Below are 16,889 nucleotides of genomic sequence, written 5' to 3' on the forward strand. Positions count from 1 at the left end.
ATGGAATAATTTCCATCTCTCTGATTGGCTGAGATCCAACTATGTTAGAAAAATACTACATTGTATTGACCTGCACGTAACCTTCCAGGTGAATACAAGGATTTTTTCCTCTAACATTGATCTAAAAATAGATCGGGAAATTCCAAATATATACAAATTGAATTGGTAAGCTATTTAAACGACTATGACTTTTTTTCAATTGAACAAAAGATAAGCATATATATATTTTCGGGTACGTGAGGGTGGTAAGAGGCTCCAACACTATTACTTTAACAACAATATTTACTTTTTGGCAGTCAATTTTCCCTGATAATACTCATTCCTTTCAAAATCTATCCAATATTTTTTCCTGGCAACTAAAATTGATAAAAAAAAATTATTTTTATATTAATACGACTTGTAACATGTGTAATGTTTATTTACATTTTAATTCTGCTTCTCTCTTGTATTTGGCGAGAACTTTAATAAATGCAAACAAATAATGAGCTGTATCGTTTTATCAGTGAATCATATAATAAAACAATTATTATTATATTATTATTATAATAACAGCAATAGTTGTATATTATTATACGTACTTTTTCCTTGTTTTATTTACATGAATGCAAAATTTAATTCAATACTCGCGTAAATTGACATAAAAAATATTTTATTTTTATTTCTTTTTTACTGTGTATCAATATGTAATCTAGCATATAAAAATAATTTTGTTTTGCTCAGTTGTAATCAATGAAACACAATTTGATATTAGTTCTCATGGTTGTTCATGATTGAGTGATTTCTTGTTATTTAACGTCATATAAAAGTAATTCTCATTCAGATAAATTGAGTCTTTTTTACGTATAGGCCTAATACCAGGAATTTCGCTTAATACCGTAGTGTGAAGATTTCACTATTTTGCCGACGCCTACTGTGACAGCGGACATGGGATTTAGGGGTTTTAAGGTCTTAGTTTCCTTTCTTATGCCGGATGCTTGGCAAAGAAACGGTCAGTATTGTTTTTAATTCTTTGGTTTTGCGCGGCACCGGGAACTAGAATAAAACTGAGACCTCAAAGGCACTACCTCTAGACTACTGAAACCCTAAATGGTTTAATTTTATGTAAATAAACCAAATTAAAAAGTTTGAAATTTGCTGAATGAGTTGGAAAAAGACATGATGTGATAATTTATCATAGTTGATCCATACGTAGCATTTGTATTTCATTCTCTTTGTCATTTTAGTTCCATCAAATCCAATGTGAATGCTATGCAGCTATGACATTTATATCTAGTATAGAATTCATAAGTAATCGATTCGGGTGATAATGAGAGAATTATATGAAATGATAAAAACACATTTAATGCAGTAGAAACAATAAATATACATAAATTACTACTGAATATGTTACCTCACTGTCAATACTGTGATGATTGCTTACTAAGGTTTTTATTTTGAAGTAGTGTTATTATAAAGGAATAAGGTAAATTATTATTATTTATTAATACACAGAATTCGTAGGTAAAACAGCTATTTCTTCTTTTCGTTCATAAAATGGACAGAGTTGTACAAATTATGAAAAACATCATCTTATAATTTTTTTCATTATGAAAAACATACAATATTTATATAATTTTGCCTAATCATTTGTCTTGTTTACTTACTCATTGTAAATGACAGTATATATATTAAATGGAAAAGGTAAAAATAATGAACAGTGATCTACAAAATTCTTCAAACAACATACCGGTAAATATTTAAAAAAACAGAGACCTCTAGATAACTTACCCGATAATTGTGACATTGATTACAATAACGTTTGACGTACCTCTAGATAACTTACCCGATAATTGTGACATTGATTACAATAACGTTTGACGTACCTCTAGATAACCTACCCGATAATTGTGACATTGATTACAATAACGTTTGACGAACCTCTAGATAACCTACCCGATAATTGTGACATTGATTACAATAACGTTTGACGTACCTCTAGATAACTTACCCGATAATTGTGACATGATTACAATAACGTTTGACTACCTCTAGATAACTTACCCGATAATTGTGACATTGATTGATTTACTTTCTCTCGAATATTGTCCAGTATTTTATTGACTGTGACTGAAATTCTTTTGAACATAACCTCCAACATATTGTACTGAGTTTTATCCTTTCGATTTAGTTGATCTTCTAGCCATTTATATTCTTCAGAAAAAAAGTTGTTTTTGTTGCTAAGCTTTTGTGAATTATTTGCAACTGCTGTCTTCATTTCTTGAATTTCTTCTTGTAATCCAGTCTGGCTGTTGTTCACAAAAGTTAATATTTCATGATTGATTTCAATTCTGGATTTCATTTCCATGTTTTCTTTCGTTAATGCCCGATTTTTCTTCTGCAGATCGAAAGTTTGGCGCTTTAATAAACTTATTTCTGATTCATTTAAAGTTCGAATATCTTTTATCGTGCGATTTTGATTTTCACCAAGTGTCTCATTCAAGATCTTTAATTCCTCGTGTAATTTCAAATTTTCTTTTCTTAATCTTTGTTGCCATTCTTCTGACTCCTGTAGTTCTTTTATAACATCGTTAAGCCTTTTCTTCATGTCTCGAGTGCCGTTTTTGTTATCAATGACATCCATAACCAGATTCTGAATTTTCTGTACCATCGAGAACCGAACTAAACTTTCTTGATTGAGAATGTCTCGTAAAACATTGGAAACTCTACCAGACGTAGTATCAGGTAACAACTGGTTGTCCATTAAAGTTTTGTCTGTAAGGGACTGGACACCAATTATCTCATTAAAACCGACTATATACAGAACTACAAGTAGTAAACACTGCATTGTTTTCAGGATGTAGAGAGTGTAAATGATAGGGTTAGTTAAAGATCACCCTTTATATATCCGCAAATTATTTGCAAACAAAAGAGAATCTCGAAAAGGATAACGGCTGTTTCTTGTTTTTCTATGACGCAAATGAAATCCTTGCGATCTATTGACTTCGGTGATCACAAACCTAGAAAAAGAATTAGGTGACTTAGATAAAAACCTTGAGTACTTTCTAATGTTGTCTTGGTAAAATATGTTAACAAATTCTATTGAGTGCGTTTATATTCCATGTGAATTAGAATGTCTGCCAACGTTTACTCTTAAACATTTTTATGTCCATATCAATTGATTAGTTTTATGTTTTTTACTTCCCATTCGAGAATTTTTTTTCACTCATAAAGAGACCTCACCATATACCTAAGAAGGCCTTTAATTTGAGATCTTTACTGGGCACTCTGGCCCATTAGCAGCGAGGGATCTTTTATCATGACAACGCCTACCGTGACACTGGGTCTCGTTTTTAAGGTCTCATCCGAAGGACCCTTAACTTTCATTTCAAAATGCTTAGCACTTGGCGAAGCAGCAGTTGCTACCTATTTCTATTGACTTAGGTCAGTGTTGCAGCCGAGGTTTGAAGTCAGAACTTTACGTTAACGTATCAAGCCCTCTAACGAGTTTTCAGATAAAAAGCTATTTTTAACATATAGGTCACAGTCAAGGTTACAAGGCCATTGTCCTTGGTGTCATTTGAAAAAGCTTAATTAGTGGAGTATGCATACAAAATATGTAGTCTCTATCTTTCATGGTTCAAAAGCCCCGTGGGGATCCGGGTTAGAATAGGTCCTCAGAACCCCTTTGCTTGTCGTAAAAGGCGACTAAATTGGGCGGTCCTTCGGATGAGATCGTGTAAAAAACGAGGCCCCGTGTCACAGCAGGTGTTGCACGATAAAGATCCCTGCCTGCTCAAAGGCCGTAAGTGCCGAGCATAGGCCTAAATCTGCAGCCCTTCACCGGCAATGGTGACGTCTCCATATCAGTGAAATATTCTAGAGAGGGACGTTAAACAGTATACAATCAATCAATCATGGTTCAAAAGTTATATTGGTGGTTAAAGTTTGCAGACAAACAAACAAACAAATAGACAGACAGGATAAAAACAATTTACGCCCAGGATCAATCAATTCGTTGCATAAAAATAAGAACGAAAAATCTTTATTTAAATCTTTACATATATTTCTTGCTCGTAAAGAAAATTGTATGCAGATAAAAGTGTATAATTATGGTTTTATGCATCATAATTTTATTCTCCATATTAATAAAAAAGATCAGCATGCAGCATGTCTATGCTTTCTTTAAAAGTGTGTATATGTTTGGTCTATAGCTAACCGTCTAAACGACAATGAAGATTTGTTTTTAAGATTTAAAAGGGAAACTTTAAGTCATATTTAGAAACCTATCAAATATGTCAAATGAAAGCAAGATAATTATAGCTTTGAGTGAGTAGTACAAAAAGCCTTGTTCGTTCAAGTCATACAAAATACCATAGAATGAGATTGGTGGGAGGAAAAAACCTTAAAATTCCATTTAGCATATGCATGTTGCTTAGAATGACAACAACAAGGTTCAGTAAATGTTGATTTATTTTTTATCTACCAGGTAGTTTTGGACACTTTCGATTACAATGTCGTTACCATTATACCAAGATATACTTTATTTCGTTCCAATAAAGAGATAAAGACAAAGAATTCTTTAAAAATGTACAAGTTTTCCTTTATGACAGGCTTTAAGACGGCTTATAGGTGCTCGAAGAAGGAAAATAAATCGTCTTTAACTCACCTAAGTGGTTTTTAAAGTTAGAGCTTAAAGAATGATTATCGATCGCTGCTTAACAATGGAATCTTGACAGTTTCTGAGTCAACAAATTGTTTGTTATCTTCAAACTTTTCATTAAGCCATGTATGTTTTAGGAAGATTTATAGCTGCTTAATGTCCAAAATCTTCTAATGCCCCATTCATACGACGAAAATTTGCTTATGTGTGCAAATTTACATATGAGTAAATCTACACACATGAGTAAAAGTTAATTTGCAATGCGTTCAGATGATTTATGTACTGTTAGTAAATCCTCAAATTTTCATATAAAATAAGGAGATGGACATATTCAGAATTGTGAATTTTCATAGAAAAAGTGTATTTCCTTACTGTTTGGGTAAAAGACAAACTTTTGAATGTTTCTTAACGACTAGAATGGAAATCTGGCCCCAAGACCAAAAACTGAGAACAGACTCAGTCAAAGTTTTAAACTATTAGAAATTTTGAAATAATTTTGATATTGAAACAAATTAAGTTTTAATCATATATTTGAATTGAAATATTACACAATATTTTAATTTTAAAAAAAAAACAAATACATGTACATAAAATAAAACTCGAGATATCAAAAATCAAAAATTTAACTTCTCAGTTCTCAGTTTATGGTCTTGGGACCCGATCCACTAATTTATTGGTACTAAAGAAAAAGAACTTCATGATTGTAAGGACAAAGAATGGTATAAGAATTTACACACGAAGAAGGAACATTTATTAAATTTTTATCTAATGTTGGAAAATGTTTTGGCCTCGGTCCTAAAGACTGTACAAAAGCTGTTGGGTGTAAAGAAAAAGGTGACTGTTGCTATCTACTGATTGATTTCTTCAGCAGAAATAGGACGATTGGAATCTTTTTGGTGATGGGATATCTACAGTACATCAAGTGTGTGAGGCCATTATAAAATATCCGCTTGAATATGATACATGAAGGATATGGAAATAATGAACAATATTCAATATCAAAGTCCATAAAACAATACAAAATAGGAGTAGAGCAAACACGGACCTCCAAAACATCAGAGTGGGATCAGGTGCCATGGAGGAATGAGCATCCCCTGCCGACCAGTCACACCCGCCCAGTGCTCATTGTCATAATCGGGAAATAACGGGAATAGGAAATTAACATGAACACCTGGACATTCATGCTGTGATTATATGCCAAAGAGGATACTTACAAATGCTTACTTTCAACATCTTATTGAAAATCCTGTAACATTAACGTATATGTGAGTAGCTTAAATTGCCTGGATTAATAAGGGAGAAAGAAGAAAGTCATCAAGAGCTACAGGGTAATGGGGCCCGAGCAATTGATGGAATGCATGTTCTTATCATAGCTTCGGAGTTTTCCAAAGGAGACAAGTTGAATAGTAAGGAAACTACTTATTGATCCTACAGAGCACTTGTTTGCGACCAAGAAAGTCATCAAGAGCTAAAGGGTAATGGGGCCCGAGCAATTGATGGAATGCATGTTCCTATCATAGCTTCGGAGCATTCCAAAGGAGACAAGTTGAATAGTTAGAAAATTACTTATTGATCCTACAGAGCACTTGTTTGCGACCGCAGTTATATCTTTAGAGACATAAACATAGGTTTGCCAGAAAGGGTGCAAGATGCCCTCTTTTTTGCAAATTCCAAAATTTATCTCGGAGGAGATAATGGGGAATTTTTCAATAACCAAAACAAAATACATACATAAGTAAAGTTGCTGCGCGTTCATACGACAACATTTACACACATGAACAAATAATTTGCTACAAAGTATATGCAAAAGTTAATTTGCACCTAGTCCTGACCAGGTGTAAATTTACTTAACTGTGCAGAATTTGCATATGAGTAAATCAGTTCATACGACAAAAATTGCACATGTAAGTAAATTTACTTATGTGTAAAATATACTGAGGTATGCAAATCATGTCGTATGAATGGGGTATAAGATGTCTTAACGTTGCCTAGATTGTTTACAGATGAGTATTTTTACTGGTGTGAATGCCAAGGGGGGGAGGGGGGTTAGTAGTTTAGCTTCTCTCGTGGTCTCTACTAAAACTAAATCCCAGGAAAGTGATTTATTACACAATAAACATACCTGAAGTATTTAAACTTTACTTTTGTTGAATTAATTTCTTATGTCGCTGTAAGATGAATTTATAAAAAAAAAACAGAAAAAAATATTGGAAATAAATTATTCTTACTGCTTTGCATTTAACTTTTTAATAATTTTTGTATTATCTTAATCTTCTTTACGAAGAAGATGAAAGATTGCACCATAAAATTTAAATGAATAGAGGATATCATTCATCTAAAAATGTTATTCGTACAGAAAGGCATGATTGGCCGTCTGAATTCATACAGTAAAGCATGAAACACAGCAGCTGTAATCATATAGGTTAATATGAAGAACTGAAGAATGAAAGCAATTCTTCTCAATTACTACATCTGTTAACAATTTGTAATTTACGTAGACTTCTTTCTTTTTCTTCACAACATATAGAATTCGGTTAACATACAATGAGGAACCTCTAATCATTTCTGACATTGTCTTTAATGAGAAACAGAGTCTCTGTAGCAGAATTCCAATTTCTCAACATGAGCATGTGTGCCAGTTCTAGAAAAATTAACTTAGGTTGGAGATTTTTTTCAAAAGTTTCACAATAGACAACATTAAATTTTTTGAACTACTGAACAAAATAAATTTGATTATCGATCCCTTTAATTTATTTTTATTGGAGGAACATAACCTTTTAATACTATATTAGATTTACAGAGAAATTAATAGATTTTCTAAAAATAATATATAAAGCAAATGTAATCTTTTTGCATTCTTATAATTATTATCCAAAGATAGAAATATATATCGACATCATAGCTACTTATTTATTACTAAAATCATCTTGCCTGAGTACAGACATGAAGTACACATTATTGTCTAAGATATCAACCTTGTATCACTGTCCATGATAAAAAAAAAATGATTTTTTAATACATGTATTTCATATTAAATAATTATAAAATAGAATACTCGTGCACCAGTCCATATAGTTATCCCATTTGGGTGTTTTAGAATATATAGTGTTAATACCAAACCAAAGAAGAAGCCTTTTTGTTATACTCAAGGTAATTATATCTCTATTAAACAGGAGCGCACAACGGTGTGTTCCCATTTCGCCTTAACTGTGAAAATATACAGGTAAGAAAAAGTTAAAACATACTAAGGCGAAATGGAAATGCTAAATTTTACAGTTAAGGCGAGATGGGAACAAAACCGCACAACTGTCCAGAGTCAATTTATTAATTAAAAACAACATAATTCAATGTCTGTGGTGTTTATAGAAGGATTAAAACAAATGTATTATTTTCTTGGATTGATAATTTATAAATTAATAAATCTTATATTAATTATATTAAATTGAGAAGAAACTTGAATCATTCTTAAAAAACAATCAGTGAAAAGTGTTCTGCTACAGACTGCATATGTTTGGGGAACCTGGAGTAGAGATATACTAAGTATTTTAAACTGCATACATATCAATTTTATTCATCTTCTGTTTTTTATGTTCATTTAATTCCTGAATTTTGTACTAGATTAAATGAATTAAAAGAAATAAATTCTAAAATTTTATATTTACCAGCATTTACCACTTTGAATAAAATTTGGAGTATTTCCTGGGACGGGAAATACTGGCATTTACCACTGGTAATTCCCACTACCGGTATTTCCCTGCCAACCCTGATTTCAACCTTTGTGACAATTAATTTTCGTGAATGGTCTATCCTGATACTTTCAACGAAATAAAGTGATTTATTCTCTACCGATATAGATCAGCTAGATTGATATATTTGCAACTTTAAACCCCAGTCACATTTCAGAAAACGACAAACGGCCGACTGTTTTTGAAGCAAAAATGGGATTCTTCGGTTGACAGTCGGTAGTTCATCGCCCGTTGTCTTGCCCGATTTTGACCTCTTTTTCGTCGGCCGACCAATTTTGTGTCCATCAGTACAAGTTATATTTTTTTTTTTGCGTCGGTGGCCGATTTTATTAATTGAAGCAATCCGTCGACCAACCGGCGATCATCGTCGTTCAGTTTATAAAGTGGGTCGTCCGTTGTGTGACAATAATGGTTTTGAACATTTCGACCGACGATTAAAATCAAACTGTAGATCAAATCTCGATGATCGGGCGACGATTAAACGATTTATAAATATCTTACCTAATAAGGATATATATCACAAACAACATTTTCATGCATAGATTGATATATATTATTTGAATGGAAATTACATAAATAATAAATCCGTAAAATATAAAAAAAATCTTAAGTTTTCTTTGCTGATAGATATTCGCCTTTTTGTCCTTTTCTATATAATTCCACAAAAAATTTTGCACACATTTTTAACATTTTTTCACAATCTTACAAAAATTTTCCCCACTTTAACCTTGCAAAAGTTAAGGTTACCTATTTGAATATAGATCTATAAATACTGCTGATTTCTAAAGAAAAAAAGATTTTTTAATGTTTTTTATTCAAGACCTCGGTGTTCCTAGGAATTAATATGACTGCACCGTGCCGCCTGATACTCTTGTCAGCTGATCATGTTCTTTCAGACGATACCAGAAAAATTTTGTCGCCGGACCATCGGCTTAAATGTGACCTTGGCATTAGTACATATTTCCCGCACACAGTTATATCAGGGATTTTTGAGAAGTATATTTAAGATAAGTACTCATGTAGCATGACTCAAAATCGCAAGAAAGCTTGGGGGCCAGTATGCATCTTACTATGCTTCGGTACAATGAACTTAATCTTTTTCTGCACTTAAATTGTAACTTTTTGGTGATTCAATTTAATCTTTAACATATTTTATCAGATGTAATTATGGTAATACATATAGTCTTATTTTAAGTAATGAGGAGTATTCATCATTGAATAAATCATAAACCTCAATGCGCAAAAATTGAATATTTATCATTGAACAAATCATTAACCTCAATGCGCAAAAATTATTCGGTGAACTTTTTGCTCTAAAAAAGATTCATATTTAGAGTATTAAACGTCGAAAAAGGCAATAACGTATTTTCTTGTATCAAACTTTTTATGACTTAAGTATCGTGTAGTTTAAAATACGGTGGTGTAAATTTTGAGAAATTTTGACATTTTAGGCAAAAAAAACTGTTCATTTTACACTGACTTTTGAAAAATGTCTTGATTTCTTGGAAATGTCTGTTAGAAGAATGTGCACAATTTGTTTTAAAAATATAAATTGAGACCTATATTTAATATTCCCAGGATTTCATAACGGAAAGTATTCTCTGAGTAAAAATATGTGGAGATAAAGTTAGAGACATATGATTTAACAAATGTGTATTGACGGACAAGTTGATGAAACAAGGATTTCATCAGTCTCATTTAAAGTCATCATTTTGTATGTTCTATATTCGATACAATGACCCTGTCAGCAAATACAATTTATCAATGAGTCAAATGCAGACTTACGTCTCTCATACTAATTGTTAGTCCATTATTTTTACATTGAATTTACGACGGGTTTTTCCGTTATTTCCCGATCATGACAAGGAGCACACGTTCGGCCGTGACCGTTCGGCAGGGGATGCTTACTCCTCCATGGCACCTGATCCCATCTCCGATGTTTTGGAGGTCCGTGTTTGCTCTAAAAAGGACTTTTGATCTTGAATACTGTTCGTTATCTCCATATGTTTCATTTGAAGAATTTATTTTCTTCTAAATACCCCATTCATACGACAAAAATTTGTTTATGTGTGCAATTTACACATAAGTAAATCTAAACACGTAACTTGGTAAAAGTAAATTTGCTATGCGTTCAGACAAGATTTATGTACAGTTAGTAAATCCTCGTATTTTCATATAAAATAAGGAGATGGCCATGGACAGATTCAGAACTGTATATCTTTATAGAAAAGGGAGATTTTCTTATTGTTTGGGTATAAGACTGCCTTTTGAATGTTTCTCAAAGAAACGGGGGGATCCACTGAATTATTGGTACGAAAAAAACGAACTTTATAACTTTAAGGACAAAGAAAGGTTCCAGAATTTACACACAAAGAAGGAAAATTTATTAATTTTTTTTTGTTTAATGTTGGAAAATGATTTGGCATTGGTCCTAAAGATTGTTGGTGTAAAGAAAAAGATGAATATTTCCATCTTCTTGTTGACGTCTTCAGCAGAAGTACGAAATAGGACGATTGGAATCTTTTTGCTGTTGGTAAATAAATAATACATCAAGTGTGCAAGCCATTTAATAAAAAATATCTGTTTGAATATGATTATAATGTATTTTAAGGAGAATGAAATGGATGAAGAAAACTAACAGTGATCGATCTCAGTAACCTTTGAACAACATAAATATGTGAATAGGAAATTAACCCGAACCTCTAGAAATTTTATGGGGCTAAGTGCCTAGTAGGATACTTACTTATGCTTACTTTCAACGAGTTAATTGAAATTCCTGTACCATTAACCTATATGTGAGTAGCCTGCCTGAATTATAATCAGGGGAAAGGTAGAAGAAAGTCATCAAGAGCTAAAGGTAATGGGTCCCGAGCGATTGATAGAATGTATGTTTATATCATAGCTCCGGAGCATTCCCAAGGGTACAACTTGTATATTAAGGACACTACTTATTGATCCTACAGGGCACTGGTTTACTACCACAGCTGTAGACATAAACAAAGGTTTGCAAGAAAGGGTGCAAGATGCCTCTCTATTTGCAAATTCGAAAAATGTTTTCGGAGAAGATAATGGCTCCTTGTTTAGAGTTTTGCCTTCTAGCCACCATGTTTACTGACTGATATTTTACATGCCAATGCATACACACCCGAAACAACACTAAAAATTGATATTTATGCAATAAAAAAACAAAATACATATATATATATATATATATATATATATATATATATATATATATATATATATATATATATATATATATATATATATATATATATATATATATTAATTGTTCATATGACAAAATTTACACACATAAACTGATAATTTGCTACATAGTGTATGCAAAAGTTAATTTACACCTAGTCTTGACCACGTGTAAATTTACTCAACTGTGCAGAATTTGCATATGAGTAAATCAGTTCATACGACAAAAAATGCACATGTGAGTAAATTTATGTACGTGTAAAATATACTGAGGTATGCAAATCATGTCGTATGAATGGGGTATTATAAGTATCCTTCCATCACAAAAATAGACCCTCATATTTTTTTCTGTTTCTTTATGACTTTGTGAGCAGTTTTTAATTGATCGTTGAATAATATGTATTGTTTAATTTAAATATGTTATAAAATTAAATTGTAATTAGGTACATAATGGAAAACTTGAGGTCACATTTATGATGCATACGGTTTATATCAACTTCACGTCATAATAAATTTAGCGAGTAACAAAAAACAATCAAAGCACATAGTTATGTGTAAATTGAAAATCATGCATATATTATTATTGCATTGTATTACACTGATTATTTATCAAATCATGCAAAAAGTTACAAAAAGGTAGCAATACCATAAAGTACGAGGGTTGATCCAAAAGTAATGTCACTGTGTCCAATTCTTTAATATTTGGCGTCATATTATCAAATATAATGCACTAAAAGATGCATAAACATAAATCTAATCAAAATTGAAAATTTCATTTAATAATGTTCAATTGAATTCATTTTATAGATGTTTAAAACATTAAACATAGGGGGTGTCGCCGCGTCACAACTTAACGTCACGTTTTAAAGTTAATATTGTTAGAATGAAAAAAGACAAACACATTTAAAAAAGCATCTAAAAATCGTCTAATCGTCCAATATTTTTAAAGACAAAATTTACGACATTTACTAATCTGAAGTTATAAAATAAATGGCAGCATTGTTTTTTTTTTCATCATAAACAGTTTTGTTTATATCTGATGTATTGCAGAAAGGAAATGTCGAAATGGAATTAAACACAGAATCGAGTTGTAATGTATTTTTCCTTCAAAATCGGGAAATCACAAGTAGAAACAGTTATGATGGTAAAACAAACTCGCAGAGGAAAGAATGTTAACGAGAGACTTGTTCATAGATGGTTTCAGAGATTTTGGGTAATAGGTAATAGGTAATAGGTAAATAAATGATCATTTGGGGACAGAAATACCGAAAGGTAGGAGGTCAGGTGGAAACTTTCAATGGCGTCGACGTTGTCGTAAAAGAGATTAGTGGCAGTTTGAGTGATATGAGACATTTTTAAGTTTGTCTTATGGTATTGTTCAAAGAATTTTGATCAAAGATTAAAATATAGATGAAGTGTACAATTGGCGCCAATTGTTCTTAAAGAAAATGAAATACGTGAATGTTTTGTGAATATCAATTTTTTTTAAATAAAACGATGGGAAGGCGTTTTTAAAAGTGTATGACGGCGCATATCCGTTTTATGACATTATTTAGGTGCGGCGACTACCATAATCGCACTTTGTGTTTAATTCTATATTTTGAAAAGTATACATCATTTTAATTTGAATTTTTCAGGACTGATTTAAAATAAATATGGCTTCCATCATGTAAAACTTTGTTAATTTACGTCGACTAGGAGAAATTTTATCAAAGTTGTGACATTACTTTTGGATCAACCCTCGTATTTAGAAAAAAAAGTGTCAAAAATTACGCAATTAACCTTGACTTAATTAAAACAGTTGAACTGTTGATCCAGAGTAGATAATTATTATAAAAAAGAAATTAAGTATGAAACCATCTTCAATTATTAATTCTGGTGAAACAAAACTAAAAGCAGAACATTCATTTAAAACAATTTTTGGATATCTAATTCATAAAGATGGTATGAATCTGTACATTGGCAGAAAAATATAGAGTGATTGTCAGTAGGATAAACCTCAAAAGTGCAAGTGCCTAGAATACACTGCCTGAACTGAAATACGGAATATCAATTGCTTGAATGATATATAAGGAAAAAGTTTTTTCCCGCCGCTTTTATATCATAATGAATAAAAAATCATTTAAAGTCAAAAATCAGCTCCAGCATATTTTATATATATATATATATATATATATATATATATATATATATATATATATATATATATATATATATATATATATATATATATATTATTATTATTATTATTATTATTATCATTGCTACGCTCTGAAGAGCCGTAACGGTGAAAGCGCTTAGTGTAAAAAATTAAACGTAAACTTGTTTGTTTATCATGGATTTAATTTTAATCTGGAGCTAATTTTGGACTTTAAATAATTTTTTATTCATTATGACATAAAAGCGGCGGGAAAATGATTTTTCCTTATTACATGCTTTTTGCGAAATTTCGAGTACACCTAAAACGACATTAACTTCTTCCACGCATTTTTAGCGTAGAACAAAAACTCCTTCCACATACTTTGAAAGTAGAAGAGTTTTTCTCCTGTAGACGATATTTTTTTATTGTGATTCACTTTTAATGTTTAAAACATTTGGCTGTCCATGTAAACTATAATAATTTTCGTACATGGATACACTATTTTTCCCTCATAATAATTAAAATAAATGCGTAATAAAAAGGTCCTTTCCTATTATTTTGAGTTAATGATAATAGAAATTCCAGTTTGTAATTTATGATAAATCAATTTGAAAATAACTCAAAGAGTAATTGCCGGCTTATGTCATCCTGTGCAAGGCAGGAAGTCAACCCCAAAGTCGCCATTTTAAAGTTACGAGTAAAAATATAGTTTTTCTTCTCAACCGCTTTTGAGATAATACAAACGCTAAATAAAGCAACAAAAATAAAACGAAGTTTTATCTTTATAAAACTTTAGTAGTAATGACTTTGAAAACTTCAGTTCTAAGTCAAAGAACAAAGTTCATTAGCATAAGGATTTTTGAGAGGGAACCAGACTGGCCTGTTTGTTTACATTCAGCTTGGTATCAGATTAATTCTGATTCTGACAAAATCAGGATCGAAAAACTCACTGTCAGTGTCTTATCATTTATATTGATAGTTTTTAAATATTTTTTCATCAGAATATAAACGTATGATTTCTGTAAGAAATTCATTCTACTCTGTAAATGACCCCGGCTCTCTGTACTTCTGAGTACTTTGATTTATATATCTAAACAATATATAGAGATGAATTCTAAACGAACAGAACGCGTTTAAGTCTGTCTAGTTTTTGTGCATCTGATTAAATTATATGTTGAACAATAAAAATAAACAATAAAAATATATATATTATTTCAAAATCAGAAATCGATTGGCTATGACTATTGTAATTGAATGACAGCAGCTCTGTATATTTAGACAAACCTGATATAGAAAAATCATCAGGTATTTTAGCCTATTTTTTAATTTCTGATACGGGTCAATAATCTTTGAGTAAACAGACTTGTAACAGGAAGAGAAGGTATTTTGTTGATTTTATTTACATTCTTCTATTTTAAAATCTTTGTTATAATTAATGTCTGAAAGTATAGCCGCTATCGTAGAAGAAAACTTACTTGCAAATATATTACTAGTATATGACTAAACTGTTATAAATTGTTTTTTTTTTTTAAGAAAAGGAAGACTAGCTCTAGTACAAAGGACTAAAGATCAAATCCTTTAGCAATTTTTTTAATGAAATAATGAATAAATATTACAGAGAAATGGATGTTAAACTGAAAGGAAAAAAAGAGAACACTGTCAAACATAAGCCTGCGTGTGAAACTGAGGAGATAGATCAAACAACAAAACGAAAGTATACTGAAACTGAAAAGACAAATCAAACTACAAAACGAAAGTACACTGAAACTAAACATATAAAACAAACTACAAAACAAAAGTACACTGAATATGAAGATGACAACACTAATGAGGGCAGTGATAACAAACTAGGAATTATATCCAACAGACAAAGAAGTAAAAAAAATTTGAACAACAGTCAGAAGAAGGATAATTCAGCAAAACGAAGGAGAAAGAAAAGTGCAGAAGAGCCGCAATACAATTCTGGGGGAGGTTTGGTGGAAGGCAGTAAGGAATTATTTATTGGTAAGTATCGGTTTAGTAGGATTATAGATGGAAAGGTTTGAAATTCAATCAAAAGAATGATAATAATAATGTGCCTTAATGATAGTTAGTTAGATTTATTAAATTTGAAAAGTATTTTTAAACAAAGGTAGTTTATTTTTTTTTACTTTATTTTCATTTATTTCATTTTTTTAGTTGCAGGTCCCAGCAGAGATCGTACTCACCAATGTTCGACCATTCAAACACACCCGAAAATTAAGAATCCACCACCCGCTCCACCCCCTCCACAAAGTGGTACCAGATACTTTGATCTAGACGCCAACTGCATCAATAACCAATTCTTAGCATAGAAAAAATGAACTTTCTTGGTCTTAACAAAAAAAGACGTTCTTTGTAAATGTAAAATATAATTATTGGAAGAGAAGGAATGTTAGAGTTACGATATAAAATATTGAATGGATTAAAATCTGTCTTATTAAATAAATTATGAGTATGATAAATATTAAAAACTTTTTAATTAATCACCAAATGATTAATTCCGCAGTTTCATGGTATTTTAAGGATAACATTTAATTATATGAGACAAATGTAAAATTGTTTAAAAGGCCTTGATATTTAGTAGTTTAAATTATTTATTAATACTGCCTGTATATTTCGGATTAATGACATCTTATAGAGGAATAAATTCACTTTTTTTTTTATCTCATTATAAGAATAAGGATCACTAGCATTAATATTTGTTTGAGGCGGTTTATAAAAAGGCGTAAATTGTTCAAACCAAGATTATACCATATACCTTGGGTAGCAATTAAATTCAGGTGTAAACTGTTCCAACCCAAGTTATGTCATAAATAATATTTCATATAGATTTATTAATTTTCTTCATTCAAATATGACATTTAATATTAAACCTTCTAAATGTAACGCCAAGCGGATCGATACATTTTTTGAGGCAAGATATATAAGAAATTATTATCAAACTTCTTTCTACTTATGTATACAATCACAATGGTTTTAACAAACAAAGAGCCATAGCGCATTTGATAGTCACTTTCGCCTACTCTAGTAGTGATTTTTTAAATACATTGTTTAACCAAATGTTGTCATACAACGTTAGTTTATACATGCCTTAAAACAAATCACACAAAAATAATAATCAAATATTAATGGTTCC

The 16,889-nt window shown here is 31.0% G+C and overlaps 2 protein-coding genes across 2 annotated transcripts in view; one reads left to right on the plus strand and one right to left on the minus strand.

The window, feature by feature from the left end:
• LOC134258155 (fibrinogen-like protein A) overlaps positions 1–2,781 on the minus strand; it is a 51,152-nt gene extending 48,371 nt beyond the window's left edge. The window contains exon 1 of the mRNA XM_062740706.1: positions 2,041–2,781. Coding sequence (XP_062596690.1) covers positions 2,041–2,740 — 700 coding nt within the window. The 5' untranslated portion in view covers positions 2,741–2,781. The remainder of the gene's footprint in view (positions 1–2,040) is intronic.
• A 12,573-nt stretch (positions 2,782–15,354) lies between these two features.
• On the plus strand, positions 15,355–16,091 carry LOC134258156 (uncharacterized). Its single transcript, XM_062740707.1, has 2 exons — positions 15,355–15,736; positions 15,911–16,091. The coding sequence occupies exons 1-2, from the start codon at positions 15,355–15,357 to the stop codon at positions 16,063–16,065; spliced, it is 537 nt and encodes a 178-aa protein (XP_062596691.1). The 3' UTR covers positions 16,066–16,091.
• Positions 16,092–16,889: the final 798 nt, after the last annotated feature.

The sequence above is a fragment of the Saccostrea cucullata genome, unplaced genomic scaffold (assembly GCF_032062105.1).
Source record: "Saccostrea cucullata isolate Sc308-1 unplaced genomic scaffold, CSIRO_AGI_Scuc_v1 ctg1467, whole genome shotgun sequence".
Taxonomy (NCBI): domain Eukaryota; kingdom Metazoa; phylum Mollusca; class Bivalvia; order Ostreida; family Ostreidae; genus Saccostrea; species Saccostrea cuccullata.